The sequence below is a fragment of the Alosa pseudoharengus genome, unplaced genomic scaffold, assembly GCF_046254945.1.
Source record: "Alosa pseudoharengus isolate Yale_2024_CS ecotype anadromous, Long Island Sound unplaced genomic scaffold, YU_APseudo_1.1 YU_APseudo_1.1_scf_12, whole genome shotgun sequence".
In the NCBI taxonomy this organism is placed as follows: Eukaryota; Metazoa; Chordata; class Actinopteri; order Clupeiformes; family Clupeidae; genus Alosa; species Alosa pseudoharengus.
Window position 1 is genome coordinate 17,989,539 of NW_027468587.1, and position 16,458 is coordinate 18,005,996.

Below are 16,458 nucleotides of genomic sequence, written 5' to 3' on the forward strand. Positions count from 1 at the left end.
CAGCCCTGTGAGCATCGCATCAATTATCCATTCGGACATCGGATAGACCATAAATAATAGGCTATATGGATATATTTTTAGATAGATAGACAAAATGATCAACCATACCAGATGAACATTATGCAATGATGTAAACAAGTCGCGATTCTGTATAGAAAAAGCTTCCGTTGGTCTCGTGACACACAGATAAGGTTACGATAACTTCAACGTGTGCAAGCTCGCTCTTTTGCCCACGGAGTGCATGCCCCACCCCACAGAAACATCACGACCTAAAAACAGGAAGCAAAGAGACATGCTCATGCATCTAAACGAAGACGATCGAACAGAGCACAATAATTATAGTGTCTGTAAATAATAAAACAAAAAGCTTTCCATCGCAGCCTTCAACGCACGCGAGAGGGGACAGCCTACCGCAGCGAAATCACAGCTGTTTAAAGAGTCGTGGATGCATTTGATCAATCCAAACACACTGGGGTATGTAACTAACCAACGTACTGTCGATACCAAAACTAAACACAGTTTCAGTTGCATAACATAGCGTGTAATGGCTGTACATTTGTAGTAAACATGCACTTACGCAGTAGCTACAGTGGCTTGGTGGCCAATCGAATGTTTAATGTTTACATTATTGTTAGCTCCTTTATGTGAGTTACATCACAAATGTCTCGTAGGCTATTTGCCAGATTGCAAGGTGGCTCCAAGCACTTTTTTTTAGCTATGTGTGGAATTCCACCGCCTAGTCACGCCAGGTGGAACGCTGGAGAAAAACTGTTCTCTAGGTGGGTATGTCAGGTAGCCTAACCTGTACAATGTTTACGCGCACACCTGAAAAGCATTCGAACATAGGCAATTACTCTTCGATTCCAATACTCAGAGTAGCCTACAGAGTATTTGAATAGAAGTTTACATTTTCTCTTACAGCCGTTTCTTTTATTTTCTACTGGGTTTGTTGTGACAGACAACTTAGCCAACATGCTGCCGTGTACGTAATTGGAGGAGAAATGTGAAGTTAGGAAATAGGCTACCTCAGGGTTAGTGAGCAGACTATTTTCACAATTCTGAAGAACCGCTGACAGCTTCCGTCTTGTCTGTTTGAGAAGTGAACACGCTTGAAAAGGCTACTTTCCTCCATTGACGTTTTTTATGGCTTGCCTTTGAGTTTGAGATGCCAAATTACAGTATGACCACGTCCACGGTTATGTTACATGACAGGCACTTAAGGTGCTTAATGAAGCCAGTATCAAAATGGAGGCACTTGTCAAAGAATTAAAGCAAAACAACCTCTTTTTTAACTATAACAAATGCATGTCAAATGTAATAGTGTACGTGTACACAGATACTTAGTAGGATGTTGGGAAACGCTTTGTTGCTCAGTTCTGGTGTTCAGTTCAGTTCACCACCAGACTTTATATGCTTCCACTCGCACTGAAGAGTTCTGGATTAAAAAGAGTAGGCACTATCCGCTGCCCCAGCACACCTACACTCACACACACACACAGCACACACACATGTACGAGTGCTTGCACTGCAGAATGTCTGCTCTAGAGCGCAATCATCACTATGCATTTGCTAAAACGTGGTCCTGTGCTTTAATGTTGCTGTAGTTTCACTGTCTGAAGCTACATTATGTTGTCAATCACTGATAATCACATCAGCTTTGAAATCACACTAAAGAGCAGTCAACCTTTGCCATTAGAGTAGGAGGATCTGGCAGTGTGGCAGTCACTGAGTGTTGCTGCCTACTCATTGTGTAATGGAAGGAAGGGTCCTACACAGCTTAAGCAAAAACTAAAAGTTTGATTTGAAAGACTTCAGATGACTTCCTGTTCTCTTCCTGCCTACACCTTCCTGCCTACACCTTCAATGGCATTCAGGTGAAATAGCTTATCAAGGTATGACGAAAGAAACAGTATGACTCTTGTTTGTTCTGCGAGCACCTGCTTGTGACCACTTCCTGCTTTTTAAGTCTGAACAAATCTGACTGTGTGAGCAGTCAGTGCAGGGGCCCACACACCCAATGAAATGAATGCACCGGTACAGTAGGTCCATAGGAGTTTTGTGTGTCACAAATGTGGTTGCTTTTAAGTTGCTTTTAAACTCCTTCTGAATTCGCGGGTCCTTGTGGTGCACAGCATATAAAATCCCTATAGCATCGACAGTGCTCTGTAAAGGGCAGTTGTGCTAGGTACAGAGAACTGTAGATCAAGGGTTGTGGAGATGTATGATGAAGGGGTGTGTGTGTGTGTGTACGTGCTTGTTTGCTTTTGCGTGCTTTTGTAGAGATCAGTCTGCAGCTGAGTCAGTGAGGTTAGTCAACCGTTTTAAAGGTACCCAGTATAGCTTCCTTATATGTCATTTCCTCATTGCATTATTGTTGGTACGCAGAAGAAGAAGAAGAAGAAGAGGACACCGCCAGGATGGAATGGAAAGACAAGTGTATTCATTACCAGTGAGGTTTCCCTAACATTAGCCAAGGGACTGCTTTTGTTATGTCTTGTTTGCCAAGAACATAGAAAAAAGTACAGGGACCAGATGGCAGAGAAGACCTTGACAACAACCAGAGCCAAGTTGAAAATGTAAGGCTTTTAGGAACAGCCCCTCTGGTGCCTGCATTTGTGCACCTATGCTTACTAATAGCAACACTGAAAAACACCACCAAAGGGTGAATGCATAATCACAGAAATAGTGTGTGAGTGTATGTGTGTGTGTGTGTGTGTGTGTGTGTGTGAATGTGTGTGTCTGGAGGGAATCAAGAATCTTGAAAGAGCGCCAGAAAACAGGTGTTCAACAAGGAAGGAATTATCAACCTGTCTCTGTTTTGGTTGATGTTCTGGTTTGTTGATGGAATTCCCTCCATACTCACACAGTCAGATGACACATAAAATAACATCAAAGATCCTTGATTACTCTGCTTCAACCCCGTCTGATAACTTGTTCATTTTCTGCTCGATCACTCCCATAACTTGCTTCAGAAAGCGATTCATGATCTCTTAGCGTAGATTACATTGCCCCTTTTCTTCACAGTGCCAGCCACATCAAGCTTCCAAGTTCAAACATAGGATGTGGCTTGATAACATGTGATAACACACAGGGCTTTCATAACCGAAACTGGCACAAATGTAGGACAGCACACGTCCTGTTTGGAGCTGCTGTGTCTGTCTCTTGAGAGTGGTGTAATCATTGCCGACAGCCTGTGATATTGCAAAAAAATTTTTGGACCACAGCAAGCATGTTTGCACATTGGGCCAGCATGGCATGCAACCACTTGCTCAGACACATCAGTTCTCCCCAATCAGTTCTCCACATTTTTGTCACACTCAGTGTCCCAAAGTAGCCAGTGGTGATATCTATACTGTAATAGTTATTTAGTAGTAAAAGTAAAATCAAACAAAAAAGGATAACCAAGATCCTCCTTTCCTGCTAGACTCCACTGGCTTCCCACCATCCTTTCCTCCTGATGCACCAGATGTTATTTCAGCTCCTGGAACAGATGGGGAGCCCTTTGCCCCCACACCCTCCAGTGACAGTGTCCATGGCGGGTTCATAGCGTGTGACTGTGTGGGGATTACGTAAGCCTCGCACAGTATAGCAGCAGTTGTTAGCGCAAGTCTTTAGCAGCTGGAGGGTGAAGTGACGCGTTTGTCCGTCCACAAGGACGACAGTCAGATCCTGTTGAGCTCCCGGAGAGACCGTGCGACATCAGCACCATGACCTCCTGGCTCTTAAGAACGTATTCATAGCACTTTTGTACTCGTATTGTGTGCGTGTGTGTCTCTGTTATGTGTGTGTGCGTGTGTTTGGGTTTTTGTGTCTGTATGCCTTTTGTGTTAGCTTCATTTATGGACTGGAGCTGGGAGAAGGGCTTCTGTATGGCTTTGCCAGATGTGTTTTCCATGTGGAGGAAGAAATGGGTTCTTGAAGAAGGAAGCATGAGTGTCTGTCTGTGTGTGTGTGTGAGCAGTGTGATTTCTTCAGCACCTTGGAGAGAGCAGAGCCACTGACCTCTGTGTGACGACATGGCGGTGGTCCAGAGGATTCGTCTGCAGGCGTAACAGCAGTAGCCTTGTTAGCCGGACTCAAGAGCCAGGACTACTTGCTGAAGTAACACACACACACACAGAAAGAGAGGGAGAGAGAGGAAGTAGAGATTGACAGTGATTCACCAAGATGCCATCAGAACTGACTCATGTCAGTTCATGTCAGCCCACTGGTTAGCACTCCAGACCTGTAACCGGAGGGTTGCCGGTTCGAGACCCAACGACTGGGAACGGCTGAAGTGCCCTTGAGCAAGGCACCTAACCCCTCGCTGCTCCCCGAGCGCCGCTGTTGTAGCAGGCAGTTCACTGCGCCGGGATTAGTTTGTGCTCCACCTCACTGTGTGTTCACTGTGTGCTGAATGAGTTTCTCTAATTCACGGATTGGGATATATGCAGAGACCAAATTTCCCTCACGGGATCAAAAGAGTATATATACTTATACTTATACTATATGTAATCTCAGTGAATGTTTATGTTATACTTTTCGCTGTTGTCTGTCCGTTATGTTTCTCCTCAACTGGTCCCAGTCTGAGCTCTCAAGAGCTATAGCCAGAGCATACACATTTCATGCTCCCTTTATATGCCATGGGCAATGAATATTTATCATACTTACTACACTTATTTATTTATGACTGACTTTATTTGGTTCTTTTCTTTATTGATGGTTGTCATAAATAGCATAACACATTATGTCGTCAGCATTGTGCAAACTCTGACTGCGGTGCTTTTACAAATGCATTGCATACTGCATCGTACAGAATGCATTACATTGTCATGGTGTGTGATTTATGTTTAACACGTCAGATTAAATCTTAGGAATCCTAAGGATGGAGACTTACAAATGTTGTGATTTAGATCGCGTCACCTACATTGGGTGTCTTTGTAGATGTGGTTTACATAGTCACAGAAACAGAATGTCCAGATTTACTTCCAATGACAGAATTTAATAGCCAGACACTGACCTTTAACTGCAGAGGCTCTAAATGTGCCTTCATTGCATGTGTCCACTTGAAAAGATCACAATTTTAAGTTCATATTGGATGATTATACCGTGTTTGTTTGGCAGCAAACATTAGGCAGCCACAATCTAAACCTGCTATAATCCTACTCTTTTACATATTCACAATCCCTTTCCTTCACACCTGTACACAGTGTTTGTCCTTGATATATCCTCTAGATTAGGTACTTTCCTACAAGCAACACTGCTCATATTGCAACGTTATCTATTTCAGTTTTATCAGCAGTCAGTGTCACCTTTTATCCCACAGCTGAAATTGTACCCGCAATATACAGATTTCAAATTCAGGCCTCTGGTAGAGATTAGTTTAGTAGATTTCTGCTCTTTGGATGGGAAGGCCTCAGGTAGGCCTACCGTAAAAACAGTAAGTGACGTGGCTTTTTGCGATTTGGAAGGGTCTGTCTCCGGCATCTGTTATTCCATAATCCTCCAGCTGGTCTTGAAGGAGGGGAGGGGCGATGCTTGTATTGTGCACTTTCCTATTTGCTCTCTCATTATATAATAATCACTGCCTACTGAGAAGGAGTTTGTTTTTTGGAACTGGGCATGAGGAAGCGGGATTGCGAAGTAACGTGCCTAGTCATTTAGTGGTTTCCACTGTGTTGTTGGTGTGTGTGTGAGTCCTCGGGAACATTCAGTGGTGGTAACAAAACAAACCCATAATTGCGTTGGTATTATCCGCCGGAGCCATTTATACAGTGGCATGCGAGAGATTAGTATAGGTCTGTTCAGTATTAGGCCGCAGGACCACGGAGTCTGGACAACAATATTTTGAATATGAGCACCGGGACAGTTGAAGCCTTCTGGTCCTCCCAGAGAAAGCCTGGGAAAAAGATCCAGGAGGGAGGATGCAGAGCTGGGGTCAGATGAATAAATGGGCTTTAAAAATATCCTCTCCGCACCGCTCAGTGCACAAAATGATGGACATCAAATTTTAATGACCTCAGCACACTGGCTCTCACACTGAGATGCATGGCCGGTGCGAGAGTGCCGAAATGAAATGGACATTTAGCGTTTTTGTTTTGATGACAAAGTGATAAAGTGTGGCGGCGCTGTTAACAGAGTGCCATGTCTCAAATGGTTTACATTTATAATTTTCATAGCAATTGAATTTCAATGTCGGGGGAGATGGCAATCCCACAAGTAGGGTAGACCAGAGTGAATCAAATAACTCATCATGTAGGTGTTGATGATGCATCTGTCCAATTTCGGAGGCCCACTGAGCACAGCCCAACAAGCCTGGGGCTTCTGAGTGATCTCTCTCATATGCTGCAGACTCCAGCATTTATGTGTGGAGGGAGATGTGCGTGCAGATGCACTTCATGCATGTATTTGATCAGCCATGCATGCAACAACCCCTACAGACGTCTCTCATGTCTGCATGAGTATGAATATGATTATGAGTATGAGTGTGCGTGTGTGTGTGTGTGTGTGTGTGTGTGTGTGTGTGTGTGTGTGTGTGCGCGTACGTGCGTGCATGGTGTGTGCGCTTGTACGTGCATGTGCGTACGTGTATGTGTCTGCTATTTCAATGTCTTTTTTCCCTGTGTGTGCTCCTCATCGGTCTGGTTCTCACCCTCTGTCAACCCCTCATGTGGCTTTCTCAATCCCAATCTATTCTGGGCATCCGCTTCCATCTTTTCACCCTTCATTAGTGTTGCTGTATCTGTATCTGTTTTTCCTATACAGTCATCTTCTAATTTACGAATACTTGAGACCCTCAGTGTCGTGTGTGTGTGTGTGTGTGTGAGAGAGAACCTGTGTGTGTGTGTGTTTGAGAACTTGTGTGTGGGTGACACATTAATTAGGGACAAAGTATAGGAGGTGGGATGAAGATGTGGTTGGGAGGGTTGTAGCGGAGGTGGGAGGGGGGGGGGTTGCAGAGGCGGAATGAACACCTCTCATGTCTTGTTGGTCTGAGGTAATTTGCTTTGAGATGTGTTGTATTTCTTCCCCTCTTCAAGGTGTTATGCAACAGCCTCCCTCTCTCCCCTCTCTCAAGCCTGTGTAGGATCGCCAGTACTGTTGTGTAACATCCGTGTAATGTCCGTCCCTGTAGAGGTTTTCATTTTTGTACATTTAAGTTTTTGACAGATGCTCCGATCTGAGTATGAGTATGTGCGATACTAGGCCAGTTAAAGCTGCAGTCTCCGCAGTTACCGAGAAGGAGGTGAGTGAGTATGAGAGTCGAGTAAGGTCATGGGAAGGGTAATAGCACTCACCCTTTATACACAGCTTGTCTGTCATTCTTGGAATACTACCGCTGCTTGCCTAGATGGTTGCGATATTTGCAGACATCTCAAGGACCTCTGAGCCATAATATGAGTTTGGTGACCCTGTGGATTGTAAGCACTCAGGTTTAGTGTGATTGTCTGATTTGGCTGTGTATGTCTATGTGATGCTAACATCATCAGCCAAATAAATTACACAAACACTGTACATTGGTAAAATGGTTCAATGACTGTTGAACTGTTGTTGAATGAAGTCTCGTCAGCTTGCTAGCTTTACACAGAAAATAATAGATAATAGAACATTTTATTATCGTGACAACAGATTTCATAGTTCCATTAATATCTCATCTGTAGTTAAATTGTAAGAGCACAAGTGGCACTGCAAGTTAAAACAAATGAAACTGAGCTTTTAGTTGGGTGAGAGTCAACCAGTTACTGCTGTATCCAACAGTGGAGCTTGGGATTTCAGGAAGTGAGCTTGCCTAAACATGTAGACTTTTCTCTCCTTTGGAATTTGCTACTAGGAATTCGCCATCCCCCATGCTAGCACATGCATGTAAGCTTATATTTATTAGGATATTTGTTGGCATAGTTTTTACAACCCTTTTGCCCTGTTTCTCCACAGCTTAATTGCTTGCATTTGTATACCACAGTAAACAAACATGCACACACGCACACACCACACCACACGCACACACACAAACTCAATGAACAATGCATTCTCTTACACATGCAGGAACATGCACCTATACATCAAATCCATATCTGTCACTCTGGTAGTTGAGTGTAGGGTGTAATTTCTTCCAAAGGAGTGTTACAATTGTTTTGCTTCCCCTAAAGAGGCTATGAAGTACTAGTGAAATATTTTCCATTCAGCCTCCACGATCAGTGCTAGTGAAGTATTTTCCATTTAGCATTCACCATCCCACTTTTTTGCCTCTTTTTATCGTTAATTCCACCTACCGGTACTACCTACCTGGTAGAGAAAGAGTGAGTGAATGAGTTTCATACCCTCATAATAATTGTGAGTTTCACCAGTATGGTGGGCTTGGGGAAGGAATACTAGTCTGAGTTTAAACTGGCATTATCGGTCAGAAGTAGTCTTGTAGTCATGATCTCGTTTTCTACATTACATTACATTTGGCTGACGCATTTTTAGCCAAAGCAACTAACAACATGGTAAACAGTTTAAGTTTTAGAGCAATTCTCAACAATATTAGGACAATTTAAAAACATTAGAGTACAGTAAGAATAAGTGCATCAGTGAGTGCTGTTTTTAACAGTTACGTGTCAGTTTAAGACGGCTGGTGAGTGCTAGGATCAGCAAGACTTGTTGTAAGTGTTGCTATGAGAGGAGATGTTCTCTAAAGAGCTGGGTCTTCTATATGCAAGGGCCTTGAGGTGTTATCATAGGGTTTCTGTGATGCAATGCCTGCAGTTCAAATATAGCAATCTTTAGATGGTGTACATCCTGTCACTCTTTAACAACCCAAATGCATCTCCTTGTTACCTTGCTTGCCCACAATAGGCACAGTTTCAACATTCTGTGGTCTCTAACTAATGGAAACAGTATCTTCCCTGTCCATCTCCCCCTCCCCTGTTTTCGTTTTGGGACCTCAGTAAAGGCTACAAGCCTACATTGTCCCCCTGTGCATTAGCAGGCTGGTTTCTCTCAACACCTCAGTTGAGGAGATATCTACTTTATTATGGTTTTCATTGCCTTTGGATATATGAGCTTTCAGTGCAATAAAGAAAAGGCTAACTGTTGTCTGCTGTTTATGGGGGAAAAAACGGCGCTGTCTGCAGCCTCATTCTTTTTTCCCATGACTAGACAACCCCCAGCCTCCCGTGAAATAGAGGGATGTTTTCGTTCCCCTATCTGGGTGTATCTGTGGTATGTGTCTACCCAAAGTCCTGAACCTGCTGGCTCTGTGTTTGTTGAATAATGCATCATACAGCGCAAGCTAAGTACCTTTTAATCGCGTTGTGATGGGCAGATACTTTGAGGAAGCGCTATCTAAATGTGTTGTGTTGGGAGACGCTGATGAATCTGTGTGTTTTTTATCTATTTATTTATTTATTGTATTACCTGCACTGCAGGAGGAGTTTCATCAGCACGGTTCCGACATTTATCTCAGGCTTGCTGTGCTTGTGCGGAGCTGTAGCCAGATTTAATTTGTTCCGGGCCCAAGCGAGAGTGTGTTTACATCAGCGCCCCAGTCTTCCTTTTTTTTCTTTAAGGAAGACTGCCTTTCGATTTTGTTTACGTAGATTGTAATTTCCCCTCATCAGGCTGTTAGATTGGATTGGCCTTTACTGTTCCCAAGATGGAAGTGTGGTATAAGTGCAGCAGTCCAAAGGTTGTCTGTCTGTAGCGGTGACTAGAACCTAATTAGGCTATGAATGTGATGTTTTATCATGAGGAATGGAGGAACTTTGAAAGACTTTGAAAGTTAAAGTTCAGACTTTGAAAGTCAAAGTTTTAAGTAGCCTTTTCTCTACAGAGGTAGTTAGTGAAGGGAGAACCTAACAGATGCTTCGGCCATGAAATGTTAGCCCTTTGATTGATGACTGAAGCAGTTGTTTTCTTTTCAGTTTGGGAATTTTGCCACATATTCCACTGGGCCAGTCAAGACCCCGAGATTGGCTTGGTTCCTTTTTATTTCATTCAAATTTCAAATGTACGAATTATTTATTTATTTATGACCATTACCACAGAGATATGCAAGAGATGTGTCATTTCTACTCAAAGGACTCTTGATTTTATGGTTTGCAATAGGACCCAAACTCTAGAGTTCTGTGTCTCTCTGTGTATTTGTTTTAATGCTTTCATCATGTCAGGAGAGAGATACTTGAAATACTTGCGTCACTCGAAGTAATGCTCACATCAGATTTTCCTCTTAAGGCACCACCAAGTGCAAGTCGTGGCATATTTCAGGTTTCATCATCAAGTTTCAATGTAATATGCCAGCCAGGATCTGTAGCCTGTGACATCCTCAGTTTCAACTGTAGTTAGGTTCAGGCATCAGTCACATCTACGTCAGACTTTTTTTGTGTGTGTGTGTGTGGAATCATGGTGGTCAGCCTAGCCAACAAGCAAAGCAAACAAGAGTGATGACCCCACAACTTTTGGGGCAAAGCAACAAAAAGCAAAAAGTTATTGGTATCCAGGAGGTGGGTGCTCGTGACCTTCATTTGACATGCTTAACACCAGTGCCTACTGTAGGTTCAGATCTCTCTCCTCTCTGAGCTCTTATCTGGTGCTTAACTTAAGGCTGTAGTTAACATCATGCTGAGTGTACATCTCACGGCAGTGCTGATAGGAACTGTTGTTCAGAAATAAATGAAGGTCCTCACAGAGACATTGGGCATGGCAACTGTTTTTGCGGTTCACTTCAAACCCTTTAATCTTCTCCTGATTGCCTTAACGTGACTCAGACACCCCAATGTGTTTAACAAGGCACAATTTGTCATGGTGGCAATACTTTGTACTCTTCTCCCCATGGTGATGGTAGTAAACAGTTCACGCTTAAGTTCCCTCATTTTGCATAAGTATCTTCAGTCATTAAAATGTATTTTACACAGTTGTTTAAAAAACATTTGAATGATTAATCTGGTTAAGTGGGCCTAAGAAGCGGTTTCTGATTCTGTTTCTGTTCTGTCTTCGTTCCTGTAGTCTGTGTTGATAGCATGGGACAGCACCTGGCGAAGCGTGAACAGCAAACAGAGAACAAGGTAAGGCCTGTGTTTGTGTGTGGGTGTTCATCTCAGTTGCACAATCAATATGCTGTGGTAAGGACCTCCTAAGTACACCCTCACATTTTTCAAGAGTGAACTTTGATCCCGTTGTATGTCTTTATGTGTGTGCGTGTGTGTGTGTTTGTGTGTGTGTGTGTGTGTGTGTGTGTGTGTGTGTGTGAGGGTTGGTTTCGATACCCTTGCTGAAATGTCAGTACATTTTCAGTTAAGCAGCAGACATTCCACACACTCATTTTAAGTTTCGAGTTTATAATTGTTACCCTGAGAACACATTCCAATTTGATTTAGCATTTTGTGTAGGCTTTGTGGGTGGGTTGGATAGACTCTAAGCTCTACAAAGAGTTGGTTGACAGACTTTGTGCATATATGAGTGGCAAATTTAATATATATAAACAAAAAAATGTAATTGTGAATGTAATTTAAGAATGGAGGTTTGTAGTTTTGAGAGAGAAGGGTGGAAGATTTCAAAAAATGTGTTTTAGTAATTGTGAAAAACTGTAAATGCTAACTTTGCATACAATACAAAATGAGAGGATGACAGTACAAAATTTACAGTAAGTTAAGCCAAGGGATGTATTCATTGATCCCTACCAAAGAAGTCTAACTGGGTAAATTACACTCCTCTCTCACACACTCCATTACTCGTGCTCTTTTGTCCTTACACATTACTCGTTCCCCCGCCACCCCCCCCCCCCCCCCCTTTTCGTTTCTCATCCCCTCTTGATGTTTCCTGACGACCCCCCACCCTCCGCCTCCTCTCTGGAACCTTGGGTGACTCTGGGTCGTGCTCAGCACTTTTATCAGCAGGAGTGATGCAGGGCCAGGGATGCTCGCTGGAAACACCCCGTCCTGTTCATCGACGGCATTAGGCCCTGAGAGAGTGTTGCCAAGCACCGCTTCATTAGTGCTACTTAGGCCACATCTGTGGGGACGAGAGAGAGAGAGAGAGAGAGAGAGAGAGAGAGAGAGAGAGAGAGAGAGAGAGAGAGAGAGAGAGATCCCAATGAACAGGAGCGGTGATGATAATACCAGGGCCTTCAGAGTAGCCTGCCACACCTGCAGGGAGTCTGCACGCAAGACCATAGAAGGGCCTTTATGTTTGCCAGGTCAGTCCAATTGCAAAAAGTAAAAAGAAGTAATTATCCTTGGGGGAGAATTTTCATTGAATCTTGCTGACACAAAGTTTTTTGGCACAGTTCTCTAACATATTGTACATACTACGGGTAACTACACATACTCAATCTTATTAACGCAAATGATCATCTTAGTTTTTAGAAGTGTGATATCAATATCTATTATAGTATACAATAAATACAAATACAGTAAGACAATAAATGCATGTTAGTGTATATTAAAGAAGGATCTAATACTTGTTGGCAAACCAGTTAAGCTCAGACTGAAGTAGTGTGTTTAGATAAATGTAAGAGTATTTATCTCAGAGTGTTATTATACAAATTTGTCTAAAATGCTGTTCCCTTGTGAATACACAAGGCTTATTGTAATAGTAACATCTGATCTTTACTTCTGTGTTGTCCCCTCTACTGACACATCAACAATATGCTCAAAGCCAGCAGTGGTGCTAAAAGTACTCAGATTATGTGCAGTAGCATGTTGATAGCATTGTATAATGATGACTATAGTAATGTAGTCATTGTCCCATTTAATTATGTATTTTAAATGTGCAGAAAAGTCTTTTTGCTTAGGACTGATGTCTGTGTTGTTCACATCCGCACAAGGTACTCTCTTCTGCTTGTTGCCATGGAGATATGTGATGCTTAATGACAGTTATTCAAACACTCTCTCTGTTATATCTCTCTCTCATCTTTCTATCGTGCATTAGGCCATCTCCAGTTGTGAAGTGGCCTTTTTCATCGTGTGTTAATTGAAATGGCTCAGTGGAGAGGCACTGGTGGTGGTGCGTCTAACCCGTGTCAGGTTTCTGCACACATTTGAAACATTTTTGGTTTTATTTGGTTTGGTCTTTTCTTGGAACAACATTTACAATCTTGTGTTTGAAAGGACACGGCTTTGAACTGTGGAATGTATACGGAAAAAAAACGTACTTACTGTAAGAATTCCTACTCTTCGACAGTTTGGCTCGTCATCATCAGTTTTCCTCTTTCATCTTAAGTAGATGATACTCCTGCCTATGTGATGCCCAGACTTCTGTTTGACAAAGCTGTCACATTACTCCTTAAACACAGTACAACAGTACAGCTTGTAATGGAAGCTAAAAGAACCCAATGGTTATGTTGCTCAATGTTTACCTAAAAAAACCCCCTCTATTTTAAAGGTCTAAATCTGCAGTGCTAAAGATAACTCCCAGGGCTTTCCTGGACTGAGAGAGCCAGGCCCATATATTGCCGGGACGGGTGATGGTAAGCCTTTGTTTTAGAATGTCGACTTAACTCTTACAGTAGATGTTGTACAAGCAAAGCCAGCAGTTTTGCCAGTTGTTTTCTGCCATTTGTGCCTGGAGCGAGCCTCCTCTGCCGCGGTGTGTGGGGGTGAGTGAGGATAAGAGAGCACTGTGACAGCTGGGAGGATGACTGCTGTGCTTTTTGGGGACACCTTGCCCACACACACTTGTATAACACTAGAACTAAAGCGAACAACTCTTGTGTTCTTCAGATCTGCAATGTGGAGGTTTTCAGTTACACACTGGGGTGTTTGTATACAACAAGGTTGTTTCCATTTCCTCTAGTTTAGATTTTGGCTGGCAGGGCTGCACCCAAAAGAAGCCGCAGACTGTTTTAGCATTACCAAGTCAGGTCAGCACCACACGGAACATCTCGACTTTTGGGTCTTTTATTGCAAAATGGGACTCTTAATTGAATGAGAATAGACTGATTAAGCCTTGTGTTGTTTTTTTTCTTTTCGTTTTTCTACTTCAGACCCCTCATTTACTTTTAGCACCTCAGAAATTACACCTCACCCACTGTTCCCGGCTGCGTGGAAGGGCTAATGTACTTTAATGACATCAGATAATTAGCCCGCTTTGCCTTGTCCAAGTCTGTTAGCAGCTGCCTCGCTGTTGCCGAGCTTGAGAAAATCGCAGAGCTATTAAAATTCAGATAGCATTCAGATTCAGCTAGCATGGCTGCGGTCATTTGAGTACATTGTTTGGAAGCCCTGACTGAGATGTTGCTCTGTCCTCTTCCATTTTATTGGGGTGAAGAAGGGAAGATTGGGTGTCGGAGAGAGAAAGAGAGAATGAGGGACAGAAAGAGAGTGAGAGGGCAAATGAGTGTGTGTACGTGTGTGTGTTGTGTGTGTGTGTGTGTGTGTGTGTGTGTGTGTGTGTGTGTGTGTATGTGTGTGTGTGTGTGTGTGTGTGTGTGTGTGTGTGTAAGTGTGTGTGTAGCATAGGACAAGCTGCCCCTGGCATCGTAATGAAGTCTCGCTCTTATTGCCGACTGCTGCTGAACCCCACTTATCTCCAGGCTTCTTTCCCAGGTGCAGATTGAGAGGTATTACGGCTCTCCAGGTGTGAACCCCCAGGTGTTAACCCATCACTTGCTCTTGAAGTTTCCCCTGACAATCCCTGTTCACTCCATGTGCACAAACCCAGCAAAACAGTGTCTAGATTTGTATTTTCAGCCCATTTATTATCCGTCTATCTCCTTTGCCAAGACATGAATGTCATTATAAATGCATCATCATCGGCAGGCAATGAGGATAGATCAGATGGGAGGTTTGTTATTTTTCAGATGTGATGACGGCTCATTTGTTTCAGATGAATTTAAAAACTGAGATCTCAGTAAAGGTGCAAACTAGGTCCTATGTGTTGTTTTCGTGACTGTCAGCACTCTGGAAGGTTATGACTTTATTATAACACCTTTGGGATTGACTCGGTAAAATTATTATGGGCCTGCAGATAGACAGAATAATAGATAGAGAGAGAAGAGAAAGAGGGAGCATTCTGGAGGTCACAACCTTGCTATTTCACCTTCAGCACAGAGAGATGGAACGCATCTAGTATTCTCCATGTCTCAGTAGAGAGGAGACTGTGATTGACTCTAAATGCTCAGAGGTGAGGGAGAGCCAGGTCCAAGTCCTTTGAGGATGCGGCGTAGGTGGACAGAGACACAGTGTCTTCTGACATTGACAAACAAGAGCTCACTGACTAAGGGAAAGGGTGAAGAGTCATTGAGAAGGTGGTTGGGTGGAGGGTGATAAGAAGGATTGAGAGAGAGAGGGAGATGAAAGTAGTGAGTATTTGCTCCATCGTGAGGAAAGATGCTGAGTCATACTTGTTATTCCCTTGCCTCTGTGGAGAGAGAATGTTGCTGTTGCACATATTTTGAACTCAGAATATGATGTCCAGTCATCCTGCCATGTCATTGTGTTCAACCTCAACACCACAGTCTTGAGGCATTTCTCCTCTGAGTTACATGTATTTTAGAGCACATGCCAGATTCACCATTGACACAACGTGTGGCCATGCAAGACCTTGAATAATTAAACAAACAAATGAATCATTAGGACCTTTCAGGTACTTAATCTTGTGATTAAAGTTCAGGCCATTTCCATTTCAAAAAGTTTTGTTCAGTTTCATTATTGCGTTCATCATCAACTGTAAACACAACAATCCATCTATGATGGTGATTTCCGCAGCCAAATTACTTTTTTTCTGTCAGCATTAATTGTCGTCTTTAAGTTTTGATTGAGTATGGCACATAGTAATTATGTTCACTCTCACTGAAAAATGAAGTGAGACTTCATCTCTTCTTACTTTTTGTTGCTGTTGCTAAATCCATTGGGATCAGCTGTCTGAGACTGTGGGGGTGTTTTGCTGTATCAGATGTTGTTGGAAAAGTGAAAACTAACCACCCCCAGACGAGGGAGCCTGAGACTATGTCTTGAGGTTTGACCGGCAAACAGGTGTTTTATTCATTGGGATCAAGCACCTCAACTTGTATTCACTTTGTATGGTCATATTGTTTTTTACCCGTTTTGGCTCAGGCTTTATCTGTTAATGCTGCTACTGCTGGAATATGTTTCTGAAATCCTCAATGCAGGGTGGTGCCTGTTGTTATTCCATTAAGGTTCTCAATAGCTGTGTAAATATTATACATTTTGGACAGTTGAATGAGTGTGAACAAGTGTGTGTGTGTGTGTGTGTGTGTGTGTGTGTTTTCCCCTGTGCACAGTACACTTTTGCCATTTTCCTGTCTGTAGCTCATTTGCTTCCTCTCTTCACCTACAGTATGTGCAAATGACATCATCCTGTGCCACTTCTTTCTTTCTTTCTGTTCATTTTGTCTGTTGTGTTGTTTGTACTCCAGCCTGCCAATGAATCTTATTTGTGGCTGGAGCGCATCCTGCTGTGTCAGGGGGATGAGAACGATGCAGATTTGTGAACAAGTGGCCAGTGCTCCTGTCAGACGCTCTCCTCGGGGAGCTGGGCCCG

At 43.0% G+C, this 16,458-nt stretch overlaps 1 protein-coding gene across 1 annotated transcript in view; it reads left to right on the forward strand.

The window, feature by feature from the left end:
* The first annotated feature begins 269 nt into the window (after positions 1–269).
* The window catches only part of LOC143119072 (myelin basic protein-like), a 42,687-nt gene continuing 26,498 nt past the window's right edge, over positions 270–16,458 (forward strand). The window contains exons 1-2 of the mRNA XM_076280322.1: positions 270–474; positions 10,963–11,021. Coding sequence (XP_076136437.1) covers positions 10,977–11,021 — 45 coding nt within the window. The 5' untranslated portion in view covers positions 270–474; positions 10,963–10,976. The remainder of the gene's footprint in view (positions 475–10,962; positions 11,022–16,458) is intronic.